This window comes from Artemia sp. Qi Xiang Cuo, chromosome 5, assembly GCF_049724085.1.
Source record: "Artemia sp. Qi Xiang Cuo chromosome 5, ASM4972408v1, whole genome shotgun sequence".
NCBI lineage: Eukaryota > Metazoa > Arthropoda > Branchiopoda > Anostraca > Artemiidae > Artemia > Artemia sp. Qi Xiang Cuo.
The window spans coordinates 81,420,863-81,446,995 of record NC_142798.1 but is presented as its reverse complement, the minus strand read 5'-3'; the positions used below and the strand labels follow the sequence as shown (position 1 = coordinate 81,446,995).

General features: G+C 34.7%; 1 protein-coding gene across 1 annotated transcript in view; it reads right to left on the bottom strand.

The window, feature by feature from the left end:
* Nucleotides 1-26,133, bottom strand: part of LOC148952618 (follistatin-related protein 5-like) — a 166,429-nt gene that overhangs the window by 86,439 nt on the left and 53,857 nt on the right. The window contains exons 5-6 of the mRNA XM_089089238.1: nt 18,259-18,454; nt 11,521-11,659 (exon numbers count right to left, since the gene is read on the bottom strand). Coding sequence (XP_088945364.1) covers nt 11,521-11,659; nt 18,259-18,454 — 335 coding nt within the window. The remainder of the gene's footprint in view (nt 1-11,520; nt 11,660-18,258; nt 18,455-26,133) is intronic.

The following is a 26,133-nucleotide window of genomic DNA, read 5'->3' as shown; positions in this document are numbered from 1 at the left end:
TATGTTTGTATTTTTTGAGTTGTTTATGGTGGTGTGTTTGTAGGGTATTAGGGTGTTAGGTTTTTAGTGGTTGATGTTTTTAGTTTTTTTGTTGGGTTTGTGTGTATTTTTTTATTTTTGTATGTGTGTATGTGTGTATGTGTGTATGAGTGTATGTTTGTATGAGTGTGTATGAGTAAGTGTGAATCTGTGAATGAGTGAATGTGTGTATGTGTTTCTGTGAGTATGTGTGTATGTGTGTATGTGTGTATGTGTGTTTGTGTGTATGTGTGTATGTGTGTGTGTGTGTTTGTGTGTCTGTTTGTTTGTGTGTCTGTGTGTATGTGTGTATGTGTGTATGTGTGTATGTGTGTATGTGTGTTTGTGTGTATGTGTGTAAGTGTCTTTGTGTGTATGTTTGTATGTGTTTGTGTATGTTTGTGCGTATGTGTGTATGTGTGTGTGTATGTGTGATTGTGTTTATGTGTATATGTGTGTATATGTGTATGTTTGTATGTGGGAATGTGTGTATGTGTGTATGTGTGTGTATGTGTGTATGTGTGTATATGTGTATTTGTGTATGTGTGTATGTGTGTATGTGTGTATGTGTGTATGTGAGTAAGTGTGTATGTGTGTATGTGTGTCAGTGTGTATGAGTGTATGTGTGTCTGTGTGTATGTGTGTTATGTGTGTGTGCATGTTTGTGTGTGTGTGTGTGTATATTTGTATTTGTGTATGTGTTTATGTGTGTATGTGTGTGTATTTGTGTGTTTTTGTATCTGTGTATGTGTGTTTGTGTGTATATAGGTTTTTGTGTCTGTGTGTTTTTGTGTTTTTTTGTTTGTGTGTTTGTGTTTTTTTATGTTTGTGTGTATGTGTGTTTGTGTGTTTTTGTGTATGTGTGTCTGTGTGTTTGAGTGTATGTGTGTTTGTGTGTTTGTGTGTATGAGTGTATGTGTCTAGCTGTGTATGTGTGTATGTGTGTAAGTGTGTATGTGTGTATGTGTGTATGTGTTTATGTGTGTATGTGTGTTTGTGTGTATTTTTTATTTTCTGTATGGGTGTATTTTTTTTTGTGGGTTTGTGTGTATGTTTGGTTTTTGTGTTTGTGTGGTTGTGTGTTTTTGTGTTTGTGTGTTTGTGTGTATTTGTTTTTTTGTTTATGTGTGTATGTGTGTGTGTGTGTAAGTTTGTATGTGTGTCATTGTGTATGTGTGTATGTTGGTATGTGTGTATGTGTCTATTTGTATATGTGTGTATATTTGTTTGTCTTTGTATATGTTAATGTTTGTGTTTTTTTATTTTTGTATTTGTTTTTTTGTTTTTGTTTTTATTTTTTTTTTTGTTTATTTTTTTTTTTGTGTTTTTGTTTATGTGTGTATGTGTGTGTTTATGTATGTTTGTCTTTGTGTATGTGTGTATGTGTGTATGTGTGTATGTGTGTATGTGTGTCTGTGTGTCTGTGTTTCTGTGTGTGTGTGTGTAGGTGTGTGTGTGTGTATGTGTGTTTGTGTGTATGTGGGTATGTGTGTATGTGTGTATGAGTTTTAGTGTGTATGTGTGTATGTGTGTATATGTGTATGTGTGTATGTTTGTATGTGTGTTTGTGTGTAATTGTGTATGTGTGTTAGTGTGTATGTTTGTGTGTGGTTAGTTTGGTTTGCTTTTATGTGTTTATTTGTGTATGTGTGTATTTTTTTACGTTGGTATGTGTTTATTTTTGTAATTTTGTGTGTTTGTGTGTGTGTATGTTTGAATGAGTGTATGTGTGTATGTTTTTATGTTTTTATGTTTTTATGTTTTTTTGTTTTTATGTTTTTGTTTTTTTATGTGTTTAAGTGAGAAAGATAGAAATAGAGTATGTGTGTATGATATAATGTGAGTATGAGAGAATGTGTGTATGTGTGTATGTGTGTGTGTGTGTGTATGTGTGTATGTGAATATTTTTGAATATCTTTCTTTGTGTCTGTGTGTATGTGTGTATTATTGTATTTTTGTATGTTTTTATATGTGTATGTGTGAATTTTTGTATGTGTGTATGTATGTATTTGTGAATGTGTGTATGCGTGTTTATGTGTGTATGTATGTGTGTGTATGTGTGTGTTTATGTGTGTATGTGTGTATTTTTGTCTTTATGTATTTTTTTATGTGTGTATGTGTGTTTGTGTGTATGTGTTTATTTTTGTTTGTGTGTATTTGTGTATGTGTTTTTGTTTGTTTGTGTTTTTGTGTGTTTGTGTTTTTGTGTGTATGTGTGTGTTTGTCTATTTGTGTATTTGTGTTTGTGTGTAAGTGTGTATGTGTGTATATGTGTCTGTGTGTATGTGTGTATTTGTGTATGTGTGTATATTTTTATGTGTGTATGTGTGTATGTGTGTATGTGTTTATGTGTGTATTTGTGTATGTGTGTATGTGTGTATGTGTGTATGTGTGTTTGTGTGTATGTGTGTATGTGTGTTTGTGTGTGTTTGTGTGTGTGTTTATGTGTGTGTGTGTCTTTGTGTCTTTGTGTCTATGTGTGTATGTGTCTATGTGTCTATGTGTCTATGTGTCTTTGTGTCTATGTGTCTATGTGTCTATGTTTGTGTGTGTCTTTGTGTCTATGTGTCTATCTGTCTATGTGTTTATGTGTCTATGTCTCTGTGTGTCTATGTGTCTGTGTGTCTCTGTGTCTATGTGTGTATGTGTTTATGTGTGTATGTGTGTATGTGTCTATGTGTGTATGTGTGTATGTGTGTATGTGTGGTTTTGTGTATGTGTGTATGTGTGTTTGTTTGTATGTGTGTTTGTGTGTTTGTGTGTTTTTGTGTTTGTGTGTTTGTGTGTATGTGTGTATGTGTGTATGTGTGTATGTGTGTATGTGTGTATGTGTGTATGTGTGTCTGTGTGTTTGTGTGTTTGTGTGTTTGTGTGTGTGTGTGTTTGTCTGTTTGTGTGTGTTTCTCTGTTTCTTTGTGTTTGCTGGTCTTTTTTTTTTTTTGTGTTTGTGTGTTTGTGTGTGTGTGTGTGTGTGTGTGTGTGTGTGTGTGTGTGTGTGTGTGTGTGTGTGTGTGTGTGTGTGTGTGTGTGTGTGTGTGTGTGTGTGTGTGTGTGTGTGTGTGTGTGTATGTGTATGTGTGTGTGTGTGTGTGTGTGTGTGTGTGTGTGTGTGTGTGTGTGTGTGTGTGTGTGTGTGTGTGTGTGTGTGTGTGTGTGTGTGTGTGTGTGTGTGTGTGTGTGTGTGTGTGTGTGTGTGTGTGTGTGTGTGTGTGTGTGTGTGTGTGTGTGTGTGTGTGTGTGTGTGTGTGTGTGTGTGTGTGTGTGTGTGTGTGTGTGTGTGTTTGTATGTCTGTGTGTCTGTGTGTGCGTGTGTGTTTGTGGGTTTTTTTTTGTGTTTTTTTGTTATTTTGTTTGTGGTTGTGTGTTTTTTTGTGTTTTTTTGTTTTTGTGATTTTGTTAGTTCGTGCTAGTTTGTGTGTGTGTTTGGGTTTATGCGTGTATTTAACTGTCTGTGTGTGTGTGTGTGTGTGCTTGTTGTCTTTGTGTGTGTGTGTCGTCTCTGTGTGTGTGTGTGTGTGTCGTCTCTGTGCGTGTGTCGTTTCTATGTGTGTTTCGTCTCTGTATGTGTGTGCTAAACTTTTGATATGCTAGCGTACTCAAAAATAATGAACACATAACAATGTAATGCATAATATATTTTTTAATGAAATAATGCTATGTAGAATATTAATGCCAAATTATATTATGATACATGGTTATGAATACGCTCACTCTTAAACATCCAAAAAGATGGTCTCATGATATAGAATAGTATTTAACATGTATTATGTATTTATCACGATCAGGTATGTCGTTAAGTATCTAGTATACGAATAACATGACCTCGTCTTCAGGACGGTGATAAAGCCCTTCAAATTTAGGACACTTAAATTCTTCTAGATTAAAAAGTGGAATCCTAGGGTCACACTTTTGAATTAGAACTTTATCTGTAGGGTACATTACCCTTTACGTAGAGTGCTTCAATGCCGAAAAAGCTGCAAATTTCACTGACTTCCTCCTGGACATTTCTCAGTTCCTGACCACTATTATTAAGTGGTATAATCACTCTATCGTAGAATCCCAGTCTGTTTATATGATGTAATGTAGTACCCCACAAGCTTTTATCATACTCAAACATGTTATAGTTCACTATCCAATGATAACAGTCAATTTCTTCGAGTTCCATTGACAATAATAAAAATGCACATTCAAATATAACACCACAAGATGATTTCTTCAAACCGATAAATTCTGTGTCACACAGTCCTATCATCTTTGAAGCTATTAATGTAGTTGTTAAGAGAGAAATACATCATCAAACTTTTATACCTTCGCTCAAGGTTGAATGGAGTTATGGCTAGGAGGATGACTCCTAAAACCACCTGAATTCATTGTGGGGAGGAGCCATAAAACCCTCTCTGACCAATGAAAAATCTCAAAAATTCCTCTCAAAATTCACAAATTTTGTACGCGTTTTTTTTTAGTTTTTTTTGTACCCCCCCCCCCCCCCAAAAAAAAAAGAAAAAAATTGAGTAAAACCCTCTCCGAAAAAAAATCTGTGAACGGCCTTGGCAGAAGCCAAACAAAAAGCAGGATGTCCTTAAACGAGGTAGGAGGAGGTTACGGAAAACTTGAAGAAAAAAAGAACTCTTTAGGAGGAGGTTAAAAGTAGCTCAGTGCAGAATGGAGTGGAGGTGGTACTTGCGCACAACTTCTTTAACTTCAGGAGGCTTAGTACTGCGATGTCTTTTTTCGGATTTGGTTGGTAATCAAATAAATCATTTTTTTAAACAAATATCTCTTATTTACGACTTCAATGACTGTGGCACAACCACATCTGTGGCACAACCAATTATAAACTGCTTCAAGACACACATAAAATGACTAAAGATCTAATTCCCGTAAATTCCTCATATTCTTTGTCTTTTGAGTTCATGAAAATAAAATAATCTTAAACAATGATTGAAATTTTCACGCCAGGTACTACTTTGACCAAATAGCTGTAGAGTGTCCTTATCGTATATTATTTTTATCCACCGGTCTAACAATTTGTTTTCATCGTAACCACCCAGTTATAGAAACTATAGAAATAGACTTTATAGAAATCGCACCCAGCAAAGCCAACCTCCAAGGATGCTTTGGTAATTGATTCCCCTGCATAAAAGACCGAAAATCCAAAAATAATTCGTTTTAATAAATTTGCACATCCTCCCCCCCCCCCAAAAAAAAAACATTTGAAAATCAAATGCACCTGCACTTTCAGCTTTATTGCCTCATTCGACAAACTCGCTTATTCTAAACCATTTATTGACCTCTCTCCAACACTAATACTCTTAAATTAACCTTTGTGTTGAAGACAATAGCCGAGTTTCCTGTTTTCTAGCACGGACATAAATTCTAAAATAGTGACCATCATACAAAGTGGCATGAACTAGAAACACTTGACAGTTTATGGCTTTAAAACAATGTCAAACTGAGACATCACACATTAAGAAACTATTTTAATTTAGTATTTTTCATTGTTGCAACGGAAATTTCATTTATAAAAATTCGTTTAAAATTTTGTTTCGTAAAAAAAAAATTTTTTATCCGGTGAAATAAACAATAATTGTGTTTTGAGATAAAATAAGTACAAAAATAAAAGCTTTTATAATATAAATACATCTTTCAAAGCTGGTAAAGCCATATACAAAATTGATACAAATAAGCATAATAAATAATCAAAATAAAATAAGCATCTAAATAAATAATAAGCATCTAAATAAAAGAAGGCTCCTATTTTCCAGCCTGCAAACCCTTTGAAATAAAATTGCCTATTGCCACGACAAATCTAGGATACATTGATTTAAGAATCCCCAGTAGTAGCTCATCATCTCCCTTAGATTTTCCGTGTCATTACATCTAAAAAGAAAATGACCCAGACCATTTCCCAAAATACCGCATAGTAGGCAAATTCGTAACCTATTTGGAAAATTATTACCCCTCCAATTATTTAAAAGTGGTAGACAAATATAATAAACACACTAACATTGGCTTAGTGAGAAGCAGGACCATATCCTGTGGGTTAACTAGTTTGCCCCCCCCTAATTTTTTTTTTTATCTAGCTCATAAAAAGTAGCAAAAATACATATAAACAAATTTATGGTACGTATTGTAAAGTTTTTTTGTACAACACCCCCCCCCCCCGAACAAAACCTGGATATGGTCTTGGCGAGAAGCAATAGCATTGATATTCTGGCCTTTACACGTTATATTGGGATGAAAACCCCTTTATTGTTTGTGATAATTATTTTTCCTTTTAAGTCTGACTTCATTATTAATGACTTCATTATCAATTTCTGACTTCGTTTTTGGTTTTATGCACTCATTAATAATAATATATGTTATTACTAAATTTTACGTGACTACTCATCTTAATATCTGATCGTTTTTGGGTTCATTTATTTATCCACTGTAATTTCTGTTCGTTTTGAGGTTTACTTGTCATATGACTTAATTTTTCTTCGTTTTAGGTTTCAATATCATTCTTCAGTTTTCTCTGAAAAATATCATTTTTAGAAAACGTTTTTTTTTTCAGTTAATACTTATTCGTTTTTTAATTGGCATATTTATACTTTTCGTTAATTGTAGAATTATTTGTTAATTTTTTTTTAATTTTCTGCTGATCGTGATTAAAAGCTGGGGAAAATTTTTGCATTTAGTCAAAATCTTTATTCATCCATAGTCAAGTGCAATATTTTTTTTCTAATAGCATCTTTACTGTAAAATTTTGAGGGGATGGGGCAGGCACGTTAATTGAGGGGGTAGGGGTAACTCCTCCCCTTGGATTTTGAAAAAGGCTTTTTGCGTCTTCACTGAAAAAAAAAATCGATAAAATGACAGTATTGTCTTCCTAGAATTTAATAACTGTTAATTTTAGGTTCTATTTATTCATTCATAGTAATTTATGTTTGTTTTAAGTTTGACTTGTCATTTGATTTTATTACTCTTTATTTTAGGTTTTAATATCACTCTTCACCTTTCTTCGAAAAACCTTTTACTTTTAGTATTGTAATTAATTTTTTTTTTTATTGATTTACTTTATTTTCAGCTCACTGTGCAGTAGAAAGATACTTAATGTGCGTTGGCATGCGTAGAGACAGTAAAGGAGTAATCCAGTTTGTCCAGAATGCATGGATAGATTTTATTTTTATATTGTTTCTTTTTTTCTTGTAGCTGTTCAGTACTTTAATTGTATATTACCATAAAAATTTGTAATTCAAAATTTTAGAAGCTAATTATAAATCAAAATTTTAGAATTTAATATATTATAAATCAAGATTAGACATACAAATTTTAAAAGTATCTGCCAGTCAACCTTCCAAATTTTTTTTCAAATTTTAGCGTCAAGGTTCTTAAGTGACTAATTTTAAAAAAGTGGCTTTACGAGCCTTTTTGTTAAATAATTCAAATAGTAAACTACAAATTGATATAAAATAGATTATTAATCAATGAATAAATTAAAAATCATTTTTTTAATAAATAATGTTTTTTAGTTCGGCCCAAAAATTCAAAATAAAGGTTAGCGGCAAAAAAAGTGTCAGTTATTTTAATACTCTACGACCTCGGTCCTTATGTATATTAATTTAAAAGACTTTTGCCACAAAACAAGTTTTTCAAAGAAAATTGACGAGCTCCATTTAGCCAAAAATGAGAAGAAATAAAGTCAAATAATCTTCCAAGCGTAAAACTACCACAAACCAATATGAATATATAAATGAAACCCAAAACGAACAGAAATTACAATAAATAGCCGAGTAAGACTCAGAACGAGCAGAAAGTAACATGAGTAGGGCTGAAAACCCCCATGCCTTCCCAAGACAAGAACATAACTTGCTCTTAACTGAAAACAAAAAACAAATAACCGTAGATTGTCAGTTTAAATGATCTATACTGATATTTATTCCTTAAAGTTTTGATAATTTTTTATTTATGAAAGCAAAAAAGGGAAAATATTTAAAATTTATTTTGTTTCCAGTAAAGCGCAAATCTAAAAAAATCTCAAAATTTTGACTGGATGCGTTTGGGAGATGAATGGACTTCAGAGAAAAGCTGCTTGTCCTCCAATCCCTTTTTACTCTTAAAAGGGCACTAGAACTTTTAATTTTTAATCGAATTAGCTCTTTTACAAGTTTCAATAATATTTCTAGTAATTATACAGTGGTGCTACCTATGATATTTATTATATGCTCTTTTGAAAACCTGCATGCATACAACTTTTTCCTTAAATTGAAACTCCTTTTAAACGTTCCCTGAAAGTTTCACCTTAATACCCTTAGCATCATTATTTACAGTAACTGTAGTGGTAATATTAATAGCATTCATATAATGCATTCTGGCTAGTTCAAAATCCCCCACAACTTACTCTTAAAATTCTAACTTAATAATATAATTTGTTCTTCAGATATTACTTTGTCGCTTTATTGAAAGTCCACAAGCTCATATTTCGTTTTGATTTATTTCAACATCCGCCTAGATATTCCTTAAAAGCTTCACCTTAATGCCCTTAGCTTGCGCAGTCTCAATAGTTGTAGCAGCATTAGTGGCAGTATGCATATAGCACTTTTGGTTTCTTCAACAACCTCTTTAACACGCGTTGAAAGTTTCAGCTTAATACCCTCAATCATTCCTGAATACTTTCTGATGCGTCTACTTGACAATTTGTGTGGGCATAGTGTGTTACGAATTAGTTCCATATAGTTTCTTTATATTCCAAATTTTTCACCTTAATATCCTTAGTTTTAATAGCAGTAGTTCAACATCCCTCACAACAAGCTCTGTTATTTTCAACTTCACACACCAAACTATTCCTAAGATATTACTTATACCCCCTTTCGACAACCTGCATACAGACGGCGTGTTGTGATTCAGTTCACCTTCTCCACTAACACTTCCTTGAAAAGATGTCCTCCATACCCTTTGGTATAGTTGTAATAGTAATCAATGTAGTAGTATTGATATTACTAGTAATAGCAGTAGTAATACTAGCATTAGTAGCATTAACATACTGCCTTTTGGTCAGTAGAATGTCCCTCTCATCAAGTCCTGGAAGTTTCAACTTAGTACAATTAGCCATTGCTATGACATTGCTGATATGTCCTTTTGATAACCTATATCTTCATATACTTCTTGAAATTTCCATCTCAATGCTCTTAGCCTTTCAAGTAGTTGCAACAGAAGTAGTAGTAGTAGTAGTAAGTGTAGCAGGTCTGATTCCAATCAAATGAGCCTCCTCCGGAGTTTTTATGACCACACTTATCATATGGCCCTTGTTTGCCCTCGGGGCATGACTACAACCCTTGCGCTGAGTGCTGTGGGGGGGGGGGGGTGTCATTCTCAAAGACGTAATTTTCAGACTTTCCAACTACGCTAAACTAAATGGCTGTCTAAAAATTCTGATTAGATGTATTTTGGGAATAGAAGAGCGTGGGGCTTGTTGCCCTCCATACAATTTTGACTAGTAAAAAGGGCACTAGCACTTTAAAGTTCCAATCGAATGAGCCTTTTACGAAGTTTCTACGACAAAAATGGCCATCTCAAAATTTCTTTGAGATGCATTTCAGGAAAATACGAGGTATGGGGGGGGGGGAATTCACCCTCCAATCACTCTGAATCTTATGAAGGGCAGCAGAACTTCTGATTACCAATCTAATGAGCACCCTCTGAAGTTTATACGATCACCCTTTCTATAAAAACCTTATAAGCCCCCAGGGCATAGCTTACAACCCTTGCCCTGAGGGCTGTGGGGGTTGTCATCTTCAAAGACATAAATATTGGACCTTTCAGCTACGTTGAACAAAATGGCTATCTCAAAATTTAGATTGGATGTGTTTGGGAAATGGTGGGCGTGAGGGGGGGGGGGGTATGTTGCCCTCCATTTACTTTTGAATATTAAAAAGGGCACTAGCTCTTTAAATTTTCAATCGAATGAGCCTTTTTCTACAACACTCCTTCGCTACCAAGTGCCCTGGTCTAAGACCAAAAAAGGAAAAAATGTACCCGGAATCCATTTCTAGAAGATTTATACTAGACAGCATGCGACTACTACCACTAACAACAACTCACAGCAGTGCTAAACGGCCGGCAGTGCAGTTCTGGTCTCTCTTGCTCCTGGGGCTAAATCTTGATTAGGGGCCCCTCCCCTATCTCCCAAAAAAATTTTAGGCCAAATTTTAATAAATTTCTTGTATTAATATTATTATTTTTAATTTAATAACTGATTAATAATCTATTTTTTAATTATTTTTAATTTATTATTTACATTATTTAATTATTATCAATTATTATTCGTTATTTTAATTTAACTATTTTAATAATTATTGGGTTTGATCAAGTTGTTGTTTCACTGATTCTCTGATTGATGTGCTACCGACCATAGAACGTAGTATATTTTGCAGTTACCCGCTAGATATTTTGACCCCCCCCCCCCCCTCAGATTTCAAAATTATCTTTTCTGCTGGAAATTATTTTTTGCCGCTGGATCGTATTGTGGGTAAAAGTTACCTTTATTTAGCACATTCTGCTTTTCTAGGTACACTTCCACCATCTCTGCAGCAGTTTTTCTTTCTGTCAGGCTCAGGTAGGTACTCTTCTTTTTTACGCAGCTCTTATCGCAGGTTCATTTTACCTAAGCGATCATCGACAGCAGGTCAGAGGTCTCCTGTTTATCAATCTATTTTGCTATGGAACTCCATCCCTCCTGATGTCCCTCTATCTCTTTCTGCAAAGGCACTTTCTCACTGGGTATTTCCAGTATAGTATTTTCCCCCTTTTTTTTTCATTTTTTGCATTCTATCCACATTTATTTCTTTTTTTTTTTTTTTTTTTTCATTCAATATATTTCAAATAATTCTCCTATTTTCTCCTATTTTCATAAATGTCTCTTATATAATTTTTTTTTTTTTTTTTTTTTTTTTTTTTTCTAGTGCTTTATAATAGTGTATTATTTGTTTTGTTGGCCCTGTACAAGCTTGGCTTCTTGGGCGCGTTTAAATTTTAAGTTTGTAATTGTATTGTTTTTTTTTTAGTATTAATAAATTGATTGATTGATTGATTGATTGCTTGGAAATGTATTTTTTGGTATTTTCACTGGAAAAAGACTACAAAATTGACTCCCTACATTTTTGTGAACTGGCACCCCTGTTGGCAAAATCCCCCTACTACCTCAGCTGCCAAATTTCTCAATATTGGACCATCAACTACGACAATCAGGACCGTACTAACTTTGTATTTCGTAAGTATTACAAAGAATGCTTTTGACGTCTTATTTTTCCTTTTTTCTGCTTTTTCTTTCGCTGTAACCTCGAGAAAAGAGAAAAAAAAACTGGATTGCTTCATATTATTTCACTGAAAAAAAGTTTCACGAGTTTTTCTTATAAAATTTGTTACTTTTTATTTTGTATCCTTAGCGCACTGACGGGTCACGAAAGAGGTTCATCCTTATTTAATGACCCTTTAAATTTCAAATATAAGCAATATTCTTACCTCCATAATTTTGGCTTCAACATTATCAGTACCACGTTCTAGGTAGCTGGACTTAGCGAAATGAGTTCTGACACAAAATTGAAGTTTTCCAAGGCATTCTTCCAGTCGCGTCATGTGATCAAAAACATTATTCCACGATCTACGGGAAGAAAAAAAAAGGATCACGCGATCTCTGACGGAATGCTTTGATTACATAATTATTAGTTTTGGCTCCAAGAAATGTGCTACCCACTCTCTATCCTGTGGTGTACATCATTCTTTCTACCACGCTTCCACCACTCTTCGCCTCTTCACATGGCACATATCAAATTTCGCACTACGTTGGGCACATACTCCCCCTTCACGTCACATGTCAACTGATATACACGAGTTTCTACAGACGCTAATCCCCTGGTTCTAAGAGACTCTCATTTGTTTATTTATATAAAAACACTCTTCTTTGGGACCACTTTTTTTATTCGCAAAAGTTCCTAGAGAATATTACATTAGTTTTTATACTTGATTCTCATTTTAAGTAGTGCACAACATCTAAAAACCAAGGCTATGCTAAAAAAAACATATAAGAGGGCAGACATCTTTTTCTAGGGAAACTCAGGGGGTTTACTTCAACATCTAAAAAGGCTACCTTCGTAAAAAACTACGTTTTTGAAATATCATATACAAGCAAAAACGAAACCCCTATAAAATGTTGCAACTGCGGAATGTACAATACAAAAAAGTAGATTTTATCTTGATTTTTTTTTTTTGGAAATTGGCTGATTGTTGGCCTAAGGCTTGTGTCCTATCAAATATATTAGATTTAATATGGATTACTGTTTCAAACTTTGAGGTAACTCCCGCCATTCATCAAGAGGAATGGATCCTTAATGGATTTGTTCCCATGGATCTATAGGTTAGGTTCTCAAAGGTTATGAGAACACATATTCACATTTGTACATCATAAATGCTGAAAAAAGATACTGCTCAAAATTTGCTTTGAACTTACTTTACATAACGCTGCCGTTATCAAGTGTCTGGATTGTAAACCTCGTCGTTGTCTAATTTCTTCCCAATTAGTTATCAATTAAAATTTTAATTAGTCTCATTATTTTAAACAGGCAGCATGTGATGAGGACGGCTATTCCACATTTTAGTATTATTCATTAATGACCTAAAACAAAAGGGGTGTACATCCCATAGAATTCGTCTTGCTATCTTTCCCTTCTTGTCACATACTTGGCCCTTTTTGCAGCCATTGATTACTTTGCTTGAAAATTGACTATTAACCACTTAAACAGGGGCGCAATGAGGCACAGAGGGGATAACTACCCACTTCAGACCCCAGTTGGCCCCCAACTGAAATTTAGTTTCAGCAAAAAACATGTCAAACCTAAGATAAGCCTAAACAATTCAAGCATCCAGAGAAACAGGTCAGTTTTCTTTAAGTATTAAATAAAAAATAAAAAAGTTTTTTAACTGAAAGTAAGGAGCGACGTTTAAACTTAAAACGAACAGAAATTATTTCGTATATGAAAGGGGCTGTCCTCTCCTCAATGCCTCACTCTATACGCTAAAGTTTTTTATTGTTTAAAAAAATAAGAGTTGTGAGAAAGTCAAACTATAGCGTAAAGAGCGAGGCGTTGAGGAGGGGACAGCCCCTTTCATATACAAAATAATTTCTGTTCGTTTTAAGTTTTAACTTAAACGAACAGAACTTTCAGTTAAAAAAAACTTGTTTTTTTTTATTTTTGAACGTTTTTGAATAAATGCAGGTTTTGATTTGGCTCACCGTACATGAATAATCAACACCAAATTTGCATATTGATTTTAATTTTATTTGGTTAAATGGCTTTCTCGAACGTTGGTTAATTTCATTTACGAACGTTTTTATTAGTAATAAATATACGTAACATACGAGTTAACTTACGTAACAAATTTCTATATTCATATATTTTTAATACGTATATTAGGGGGTTCGACCCCTAGTAAATACCTCGCTCTTTACGCTAAAGTTCGAATTTTGATCCGATTCTTTAAAAATGACCCCTTAATCACAAAGGCCGTTAATTAGAATAAATAGCTCTAATGAAAGTACTAAAAAATCTTTGGCTTAAAGAGCGAGGAATTGACTAGGGGCGAACCCGATCATATACGTCATATTTTCTGTTTGATTTAAGTTTTGGTGTTGCTCCTTACTTTCAGTTGAAAAACTTGTTGTTTTTTTTATTCAACTTCTGGTACTTTTTTTAAATAATGCTGGGAAATTCGGCGCGCCCTTTATAGTAATGTCCCTTCCCCATGAAAACTTCCTCCATGTAAAGATCCTCCCACGTAACCTCCGCCCCCCCTCCCACTACCAGAAAAAATCCCCCTGAAAACGTCTGTATACTTCCCAATAACCAATACTATATGTTAACATTGGCTAAAGTTCATAACTTTCAGCCCTCCCCCCGGGGACTTTGGGGGATTAAGTCATCCTAAAAGACATAGTTATCATATTTTCGACCATGCTGAACAAAATGGCTATCTCAAAATTTTGATCAGGTGACTTTGGGAAAAAATGAGCGTGGGAGGGGGCCTAGGTGCCCTCCATTTTTTTGGTCACTTGAAAATGCCATTAGAACTTTTAATTTCCGTTCCAATGAGCCCTCCCATGATATTCTAGGACCACTGGGTCAATACGATCACCCCTGAGGAAAAAACAACAAAAAAACACATAAACACCCATGCGTGATCTTTCTTCTTGCAAAAAATAAAGAAATCCACATTTGTGCATATAGGAGCTTGTAACCTCTACATTAGGGTTCTCTGATACGCTGAATCTAATGGTGTGATTTTCATTATTGTTCAATAACTTTTAGGGGGTCTTTCCCCCTTTTTTCGAAAATCAGTCAAATTTTCTCAGGCGCGTAACTTTTGATGGGTAGGACTAAACTTGGAACATATATATTTGAAATTAGGATTAAAATCTGATTCTTTTGATGTGTATATTCGTATCAAAACCCCGTTAATTAGAGTTTCGGTTACTATTGAGCCGAGTCGCTCCTTACTTATAGTTCGTTACCACGAACTGTTTGATATATTTGCCTTTATGGTACTATATGGCTCATTTTTTATTTATCGTGTTTATTTTCACTTACTTTGGAAAAATTGGCTACAACTTTGACCCCCCCCCCCCCCTCAGGATTTGGACAAAATTACTCCACTGCATTTACAGTGGACATCCTACACAAAAAAGAAAGCACAGAAGGATATCAGCACAAAAAGCACAAAAGAAAGAAAAAACAAAAAAAGAGATCCTGCGCAAAAAAGAAATTTGCCATTTTTATTGCCCATTCATTAAGTAAAGATGCAATGAAAAATATATTTACTATAGCTAAAAGATCAACCAAAATATATAAAACATTGGCGCTGTAAGTGAAGTCCCTACTTTTTTGGTAAAATGATTTTTCAAAGCTTAACCTTTTTCGTGAATTGATATATATATATATATATATATATATATATATATATATATATATATATATATATATATATATATATATATATATATATATATTTGATCTAATGTTCGTAAGTTTCAAATTTCTGTGTAAATGTATCTAAAATACTTATTGAAGTTGGAATACGTGTCTTATTTTTACCACTTCCAAAATTGTTTTTCATTAAACGCTTCGTTCCTGTAATTTCGTTACAAAAAAAAACAATATTAATGAAAAACAATTTTGGAAGTGGTAAAAATAAGACACGTATTCCAACTTCAATAAGTATTTTAGATACATTTACACAGAAATTTGAAACTTACGAACATTAGATCAAATAGACTAATTACATAAATATATATATATATATATATATATATATATATATATATATATATATATATATATATATATATATATATATATATATATATATATATATATATATATTTGATCTAATGTTCGTAAGTTTCAAATTTCTGTGTAAATGTATCTAAAATACTTATTGAAGTTGGAATACGTGTCTTATTTTTACCACTTCCAAAATTGTTTTTCATTAATATTGTTTTTTTTTTTTTTTTTTTTTTTTAAATTGTTTTTCATTTCATATATATATATATATATATATATATATATATATATATATATATATATATATATATATATATATATATATATATATATATATATATATATATATATATATATATATATATATATATATATATATAAGGTTTTCTGTGTAAATGTATTTAAAATACTTATTGAAGTTGGAATACGCGTCTTATTTTTACCACTTCTAAAATTGTTTTTCATTAAACGCTTCGTTCCTGTAATTTCGTTATAATATTTTGTATACTCCCTATACTCCCTGTATACTCCCTAAGAAATTCTGACGTGAATTAAATTCCTCCTTCCTGTTTATTCTTTGCAGCTGCTAAAATATCAGATTTCTTATACCATTGTAATTTCTGAAATTATTTTCTAAAATAGGGAATAGCATAATTATCGTGTTATTGTTTAGTTTTGAGTCACATTTTCGTTTGCAATTCAGTATGATTTGTGCTGTTTCTTGTTCCTTGCTTTTTTCTTCGGATTCATTTGTCATTTTGTGTAATTTTGCACGTGTCATAGATACTAAAATCAGTTCCTCTCTCCTGTTTATTTTCCACACTCATACATGCTAAACTAACACGTTCCTTCATTCCATGTAATCTTGCTTTGTTTTGTAACCGCAAATGTCGATATACAACATTTTCGTTTACAATTGGAAGTGATTTTTGCTGTTTCTTACTCCATACCTTATTTTAGCTGTTCACAGTCATTTGTCGTCTTTTGTAATATTGCAGGTGTCATAGAATAGAAACTAAAAACGATACGACCACTCCTGGGTCGAAAATTATGTAATTTATACTCTTGAAACGTGATCATAAATATGACATCACTCATATGAATTGTTTTCAAAATTAAGGCTCTAACGACTCTTCTCAACTTCTCGACCTATCCAGATCATTTTTACACACACTATATATATATATATATATATATATATATATATATATATATATATATATATATATATATATATATATATATATATATATATATATATATATATATATATATATATATATATATATATATTTTGAAAACAGAGCCTTAATTCTGAAAACAATTCATATGAGTGATGTCATATTTATGATCACGTTTCAAGAGTATAAATTACATAATTTTCCACCCAGGAGTGGTCGTATCGTTTTTAGTTTCTATGACACCTGCAATATTACAAAAGACGACAAAATGACTGTGAACAGCTAAAATAAGGTATGGAGTAAGAAACAGCAAAAATCACTTCCAGTTGTAAACAAAATGTTGTATATCGACATTTGCGGTTACAAAACAAAGCAAGATTACATGGAATGAAGGAACGTGTTAGTTTAGCATGTATGAGTGTGGAAAATAAACAGGAAAGAGGAATTGATTATTAGTATCTATGAGACGTGCAAAATTACACATGATGACAAATGAATCCAAAGAGCTAAGAAAAAGCCATGAAACAAAAAACAGCCCAAATCATATTGAATTGCAAACGAAAATGTGACTCAAAACTAAACAATAACACGATAATTATGCTATTACGTATTTTAGAAAATAATTTCAGAAATTACAATGGTATAAGAAATCTGATATTTTAGCAGCTGCAAAGAATAAACAGGAAGGAGGAATTTAATTCACGTCAGAATTTCTTAGTTTAAGTGAAATTAATGATTTGCCACCCTATGACTTGAAAAAAAGAATAAAACGATGATTATTAGTCCCCCCCCCCGGTACTTTGGTACTGGGTTTAGCATCTTTGAAAAAGTATATCTCTATAATAGAAATTATCGTAAAAAAGTATACTAAGCATACATGCTATTATTTAGCATCTTGGAATTTTTTTATAAGCCTTCGAATTTTTCACAAGTGAATCTTGGGATAATGTTGAATTTCTGGTGGCCACCCAATGCTGTCGTTTTACCATGTCGATACAATCATAGATAAGATTACACTACAAGATTACAAAAACCTCCTGGTGTCAATTTTTGCCACCAGGAGCTTTTTATTGAGGCCAATTTTGATAATTAACTTTCTCTTTTCTTGCAAATTATCAATCACTAGTTAATATAATTTTTCACTGAATCAAATTTTGACCACTTTTTAGTCGTCTCGATGGTGCAAAAGAACTATTTCTGAGCCACATATACACCAACAAACGAAAAAATTAAGCTCCTTTTCAGAAATGAAAATGTAAGAAATCTAAAAAAACGTCCTATTGTCATACTGGTTCTGCATTGACCTTAGGTATCCCCCTCCCCTCCTCAATAACGGTACATCACCGTCGGGTAAGCACAGCTCATATTATGGATACATTTTACATGAACTTAACTGCTGTACAAAGTGTTTCTTGGAAGACGAAGTAGGTCATAAACCGAAAAAGTACAATTTTGAACTAGAACTTGCTAATCTGCCCAGCCTTTAGAATTGGAAGATGTGTGCAGGTGGGTATAGAACTAATAATCTATCTGCGAAGTACATGGGAGGGTCAAAAGATTTTCTTTCTGGATGTAGAGAGAGGTGTAAGGCATGGAAAAGCACAATTTTAGGCTAAAATCATCCAACCATTCTTGAGCAGTGGGGGGTCCTCTGACCAATCTGAGGGGGAGACCTCTCTTTCCTTGTCCATGTGCTCATAGAGTTACTAACGTACCCATACCTACAAGATTCTTCCAAATTTTACCTTGAATGTTCCTTCAGCTTCAAAACCAAACTGATGGCGATTTTGCCTCCTTTCTTACTCGAGTTATTTCTAGTTACAAGGAATGAATCCGACAGATTTTTCTTTCTAGGTAGGGTTGTCACTGTTTTTGTATCTGTACAACTAGAACAGTTTCGCAAGGTCGTAGATGACATTCTTCCAGCACCCTTCCAACGATCTAAGAGAGAAAAAAAAAATCTAGAAGAAAAAGATAAAAAGATAAACTAAAATTACTAATAAAATAGAATTTTATAAAATTTTGACAGCAAAAAAACTAGCATTTTTACGGGAAAGTAAAAAGCAACAATAAAACTTGGTAGAACAGTTATTATCCTAAAAAATGAAGGGGGCTGCTGCTCCCCCTTCAATCTGTCCCCTTTTCAGGAAATAAAACAAATTTGTGTTACAAAGGAGATCAGAACATGATAGTGTCTATTCCCGAAGTGTTATAGGTAACTTATTTTCACATCTTTTTATATTGCTCGGGGTGAAGCCTAAACCTAAATCCTAATTCAAACTATCTAAAATTTCGTTTTACGTTAACTAGAACGAAATTTTTACATTAATTAGAATTTTATTCTACGTTCTACGGGTGATTTAGGAGCACTAATTGGAGAGGGGGAACAGGGAACAATACTCCTTAAATTATGAAACATACTTTTTTTAAAGTTCCAAAGAAACTAAAAGGTCCCCAACATTACTGAAAAACAGAAAACATCCCCACCTCATCGTTGTCACTTCATAGATTGTCATCAAATGGCTAATTTTGGAATTTTTCCACCAAGGCAACTGAGTTCCTCATGTGAGGGTCCTCTTTAGCAAAAATGAATGAGGGAATATTTTAGTGCACCCTTTTCATAATCTTGCAGCAGAAGAATTGAAACAAAATACAAAGGAACACCGTCATTTTTTTGGAAGAACATGAAACCTTAGAACCGAAAAACTTCCCAGATAAAACCTGTAGAATTGAGGAGTGATATGTCTCTCGATTATTAACCTATATATATACTTCATTATCCATTGTATGTAGTGTATTTCATCTGTATTTCTTAGAAACTGACTTTCTTTTTTAAACTTTAAATTTAAGAGATACTACTTTAAATTCAATATTTAAAAAATTTACTCTGACGGGGAATCGAACCCGGGTCTTTCGCATGACAGACAGGAATAGTGACCACTGTACCATTAGAGACTCTTGTTAAATTATTTTTAGTCTCTGCAATCTATTTTCGACGCGAGCAAATACAAAGTAACATTTTCGTTTTTCAACAAAAGAAACTTCTAGGAAAGAGGTTGAATTTTTGGAAGCTTGCAGTCAGTCTTGTCAGGTTAAGAGGACTATTTTGATCTAATTTAATAATGAAATACTATGCTTTTAGAAATTTCAAAAATTAACATGGGCTCTTATAGGAAAACGAGGTTTTTCGTAAATGTAAATTCGATGGATAATTTTTTTGGTCTGAAAATATCAAAAAACCCTAACAGGTTGAATTCCGCTTCGAATGAGTCCTCATTCACCCGGATCCGTTGCCAACTGTGGCCTGTAGGCGTGTCATAAAAATAATAACTTGATATTTGGTTTCGGAAAACAGGGAAGAAGTGATCGGATTTAGCTGAAATTTTGAGGATAAGCTCCCAGGCCCTAGGAAAGCTTCTCCTCTAAATTTAAGCCCGATCGGACAACGTTAAAGGGGGGCTATGGTGGGAAAAATTAACATGGGCTCTTTTAGGAAAACGAGGTTTTTCGTAAATATAAATTCGGGGGATAATTTTTTCGGTCTGAAAATCTCCCTCTCTCTAACAGGTCGAATTCTACTTCGAACGAGTCCTCATTCATCCGGATCCGATGCCAACTGTGGCCTCTAGGCGTGTCAGATAAAAAGAAATAACTTGATGAACATTAATTGGCTATATTTGGTTTTTGGAAAACAGGGAAGGAGTGATCGGATTGAGCTGAAATTTTGAGGATAAGCTCCCAGGTCCAAGTAAAGCTTATCCTCTAAATTTCAACGTTAAAGGGGGGCTGTGGTGGGAGGGTCAAAACTTCCGGCCCTCTTTCCCCCATGAAGATAAAGTCGGAGGGGAGTGAAATTTTGCATGTTTCTTAGTTTGAGTTTAGGCTACAAAATGCGATCACCGCCGTCTCTCTGCGACCACTAGGACCAGAAATCGCTTAACATTGTGGTGGGTCGCCTCTTTAAAGAGGCACAAGTGTACCTCCTTGATTGAACCTGGATCTTTTTACCACTGAATTTGAATTTATTTAACCAGCAAATTAATACAAAAAAACTTCACAGGATCTAGAAGAGGCTCGGAGTCTTTTGAGCCTCTAAATCTCGAGATTTTCAGATTTCCCATACAATTAATTAAAGTTTCTAAATAATTCACCTATTTTTTTACGTTTGTCTCTAAGGTTTGTGCCTCTCCCCCTCCCTCCGCAGAAATACCTAACCATTTTTGCAATAAATGCAAATGTACGGGCCAGACCATATTGCCCTTTTCGCGCTAGAGCATCTAGAAACATGATTGGTTTTGAAGGATTCCCACTTTGTTTTATTATACTCAGCAACGTTCTGCTACATGTGGCACAGTCTCCGCAATGCTTGGCACAGTTCAAGCATCATCTCATTTAGTACGTAATTTCTGAAAGACGACGACCCCTCAGTCTTTTTTCAACTGGATTTGAATTTACTAAGCTTGTCCAAGAAGTTTACAGCCGCAGGAAAAAGAATCACTGAGAAGTCTCGTATGTCCGTCCTCGGCTTTACTGTGGATATTATACTAGTTTTAGCAGCTTTTCCTTGGTGTTGGATACATAATGGTGTGATTTTTTATTTATTAAAGATGCAAAGCACAGAAAATCATATAGGTAGTCTCCAAGGGAGCACCCACTTTTTTCCGAATGGGTGCCCCCACTGTGAAGTTAACACTTCATTTCAAAGATACCGGTCATAACCAAATGAAGCAGGTTTTTTTTGCGGGGGGGGGTCATAAGAAAAATTGTCCAATTAGACGAAAAAACAGGAAATTATTGGGAAATCACAAAGAAAAATATTTTGGAGGATAGGGACAATCCCCTACCCTCCGAGTACGGGCACGATATAAACAATGAGTGTCGAATCGAACGCATACACAAATGAAGAATAAATAACGAACGAAAAATAAATAATACAGTAATTATATTTTTACTACCCATTTAAAAAAATAAAAGCGGAGTAAAAAATAAAAAAAAGAAAAAGAAAAAATAAGCTAGACGAAAATGACACAAAATACTAACAATGGCGCATCGCGAAATGCTTTGATAAGAGCATGGCAAGAAACAGCACTTTCAGTCGCAGCACTTTGAGGCGAATTTTTCAAACTCAAATCAATTAAAGCCAAATCGGAAGTTCAAGACAGAATATCGTGGAAGAGCTCAAACACCTTAGAACTAATATAAAGTAAAACGAACAAAACAAAAAAAAATAATAAAAATCATAACGAATTTATGATCAAAGCTGAATAAAAAACAAAGTTATTTAATGTTATAAACCCCCAAAATTGTAAATAAACCAATTCAAACCTGAGAAAATTTAAAAATAATCCACGGGAAAATCAAATATAGCCTCTAATTGGTTAAAACAATGATAGTTGACTGCCATTATTTTTATATTTTTTTTTCAAGATATTTTTGTCAAATAAACTGAATTGCCTAATATTCTAAACTGAATTCAAATTTCTAATTTTAGTTACTCGTCTTCACTCTTTCCTGTCCATTTGAATTCTTACGTCCATTTGAATTCTTAAACTGTTGAAAAAAATTCTTAAAATTGTAGAAATTTAAAGAATTCTTGAATTGTTTAAAAAAAAACGAGGAACGTCAAAATAAAATTAAGGAAAGTCTTGTTCGATCTGTAGGCCACAGATTGGCCACCTATGTTTTATCGTTTTAGAAACAATCATTCAACGCATCAGAATGCATCAGAAAACGAAAGAGAATATAGCAATCATACAAAAATACAAGTAGTTCATTATAAAAAGAAGAGCAGTCTGTAATTAAACCTGTGGCACTGAGCCACAGGGTGGGCACCAAAAATTAAAAACCATCATATAATGTAGCTCCATTATATATGCATATCATAGGCAGCGCAATAGCGCTGCCTAAGTAAAGAATGATGTTGGCACAATGTATTTTTTTTCCATACCCGGGCACTTCGTATTGAAGGAGTTGTCGTAGAAACTTCGAAAACGGCTCATTCGATTTGAAATTGGAGTGGCTAGTGCCATTTTTATTGGTCGAAAGTGATTGGAGGACAACTAGCCCCCCCCCCCACGCCTCTCATTCCCCCAAAACCATTAAATCAAACTATTGAGATAGCTATTTTGTTCAGCGTAGTTGCTTTCCAAAGAGAAATTATTTTCTGAGGAGTACACTCCCCCAAAAACCACTTGGCAAGGGTTTTAAGTTATGCCCTGAGGGCACGTAAGACCGATGTTGGCAAAATGTATTATTTATTATTTATTTTTTTCCTTTAGAGCAGGGTACTTCGTATCGAAGAAGTTGTCGTAGAAACTTCAAAAAGGGTTCATTCAATTGGAAATTGGAGTGGCTTGTGCCCTTTTTAATAGTCGAAAGTGATTGGAAGGCAAATGAAAACCCTTCCACGCCCACAATTTCCCGAAACATGTCCAATCAAAAATTTTAAATGGCCAATTTGTTCAGCGTAGTTGATTTCCCGATAGAAATTATGTTATTGAGGAGGAAACTCCCCAGCAGCCTTCAGGGCAAGGGCTCTAAGTTATGCCCTGGGGGCATATAAGGTTTTTATAGAAGCCAATGTCGTAGAAACTTCAAAAAAGGCTCATTCGATTGGAAATTCAAAGGGCTAGTGCCCTTTTTAATAGTCGAAAGTGATTGGAGGGCAACTAGCCCCCCCCCCACGCCCATCATTTCCCCAAACACATTCAATCAAAATTTTGAGATAGCCATTTTTCAGCATAGTTGGTTTCCAGATAGAAAATATGTTTTTTAGGAGGACACTCCCCCACAACCCTCGGGGCAAGGGATGTAAGTTATGCCCTGGGGGAATAGGCCTATAAGATTCTTATAGACCGCGTTGTCGTAGAAACTTCAAAAAGGGCTCATTCAATTGGAAATTGAAAGGGCTACCCCCTCACAACCCCCTCAGAGCCCTCAGTGCAAGGGTTGTAAATTATACCCTGGCGGCATATAAGGTTTATATAGAAAAGTGTTGTAAAAATCATAGGCAGCGCGATCGCGCTGCCTAAGTAAAAAAACGATTTTGGCACAATATATTATTTTTTTTTTTTTTTTTTTTTTTCCATACCAGGGCAAATCCTATCGAAGGATTTGTCGTTGTAACTAGGAAAAGGACTCATTCAATTGAAAATTGGAGCGGCTAGTGCCCTTTTTAATAGTCGAAAGTGAATGGACGGCAACTAGCCCCCCCCCCCCACCCCCACGCCCAGCATTCCCCCAAATACATCCAATCAAAATTTTGAGATAACCATTTTGTTCAGCATAGTTGATTTCCAGATAGAAAAAATGTTTTTGAGGAAGACACTCCCCCACAACCCTCAGGGCAAGGGTTTTAAGTTTTTCCCTTGGGGCATATAAAAACGATGTTGGCACAATGTATTTTTATTAATTTGTTCCTTTAGAGCAGGGCACTTCGTATCGAAGAAGTTGTCGTAGAAACTTCAAAAAGCCCTCATTCAATTGGAAATTGGAGTGGCTAGTGGCCTTTTTAATAGTAGAAAGTAATTAGAGGGCAACAAGCCCCCCCCTCCCCTACGCCCATCATTCCCCCAAACACATCCAATCAAAATTTTGAGATAGCCATTTTGTTCAGCGTAGTTGATTTCTAGATAGAAAATATGTTTTTGAGGAGGACACTCCCCCACAACCCTCAGGGCAAGGGTTTTAAGTTATGCCCTGGGGGCATATAAGAACGATGTTGGCACAATGTATTTTTATTAATTTGTTCCTTTAGAGCAGGACACTTCGTATCGAAGAAGTTGTCGTAGAAACTTCGAAAAGGGCTCATTCAATTGGAAATTGGAGTGGCTAGTGCCCTTTTTAATAGTCGAAATTGATTGGAAGGCGACTAACACCCTTCCACGCCCAATTGAAAATTGGAGTGGCTCATTCAATTAGAAATTGGAGTGCCTAGTGCCCTTTTTAACAGTCGAAAGTGATTGGAGGGCAACTAGTGCCCCCCCCCGCCAGCCCCTCATTCCCCCAAACACCACCCAACAAAATTTTGAGATAGCCATTTTGTTCAGCGTAGTTGATTTCCAGATAGAAATTATGTTTTTGAGGAGGAAGGTCCCCCACAGCCCTCAGGGCAAGGGTTGTAAGTTATGCCCTGGGGGCATATAAGGTTTTTATTGAAAGCGTTGTCGTAAAAACTTCAAAAAAGGCTCATTCGATTGGAAATCCAAGGGCTAGTGCCCTTTTTAATAGTCGAAAGTGATTGGAGGACAACTAACCCCCCTCTCACGCTCACCTTTCCCCAAACACATGTAATCAAAACTTTGAGATAGCCATTTTGTTCAGCGTAGTTGATTTCCAGATAGAAATTATGTTTTTGAGGAGGACAGTCCCCCACAGCCCTCAGGACAAGGGTTGTAAGTTATGCCCTGAGGGCATATAAGGTTTTTTTAGAAGGCGTTGTCGTAGAAACTTCAAAAAAGGCTCATTCGATTGGAAATTCAAAGGGCTAGTGCCCTTTTTAATAGTCGAAAGTGATTGGAGGACAATTAACCCCCCTCTCACAATCACCTTTTCCCCAAACACATCTAATCAAAACTTTGAGATAGCCATTTTATTCAACGTAGTTTTAAGCTCCGGAAATTAGGTCTTTGAGGATGAAACCCCCCCCCCCCACCACCACAGCCCTCAGGGCAAGGATTGTAAATTATGCCAAGGGGGCATATAAGGTTTTTATAGAAATCGTTGTCATAGAAACTTCAAAAAGGGCTCATTCGACTGGAAATTGAAATGGCTAGTGCCCTTTTTAACAGTCGGAAGTGATTGGAAAGCAACTAACACCCCATCCACATCCACCATTTACCCAAACACATCCAATAAAAATTTTGAGACAGTCGTTTTGTTCCACATAGTTCAAAGTTCAGGAAATTATACCTTTGAGCAGGACACTCCTCCCACAATTTTCAGGGCGAGGGTTATAAGTTATGCCCTGGGGGCATATAAGGATTTATTGAAATCTTTGTTGTCGTAGAAATCTTTGTTGTAGATAGCCATTTTATTCAACGTAGTTGAAACGTAGTTGGTCTTTAAGGATTTTGGAAGCCTAATTGGAAATTAGGTCTTTAAGAATGATAACCCTCCCCTCCCCCACAGCCCTCAGGGCAAAGGTTGTAAATTATACCTTGGGGGCATATAAGGTTTTTATTGAAAGCGTTGTCGTAGAAACTTCAAAAGGGCTCTTTCAATTGGAAATTGAAAGGGCTAGTGCCGTTTTTAATAGTTGAAAGTGATTGCAGAGCAACTAACACCCCTCTCATGCCCACCAATTTCCCAAACACATCCAATCAAAATTTTGAGACATCCATTTTGTTCAACGTAGTTGAAAGTTCTTGAAATTAGGTCTTTCAGAATGATAACGTCATCAGAGCCCTCAGTGCAAGGGTTGTAAGTTATGCCCTGGGGGCATATAAAGTTTATATAGAAAGTTGTTGTAGAAATTTCAAAAAGGGCTCATTTGCTTGGAAACTGAAATTGTTCTTTTCATGGACCGAAAGTGAGTGGAGAGTAATAAATCCCCCTCTTACGCCCACCATTTCCCCAAAAACATTCAATCAAAGTTTGGAGATAGCACTTTTGTTCAACGT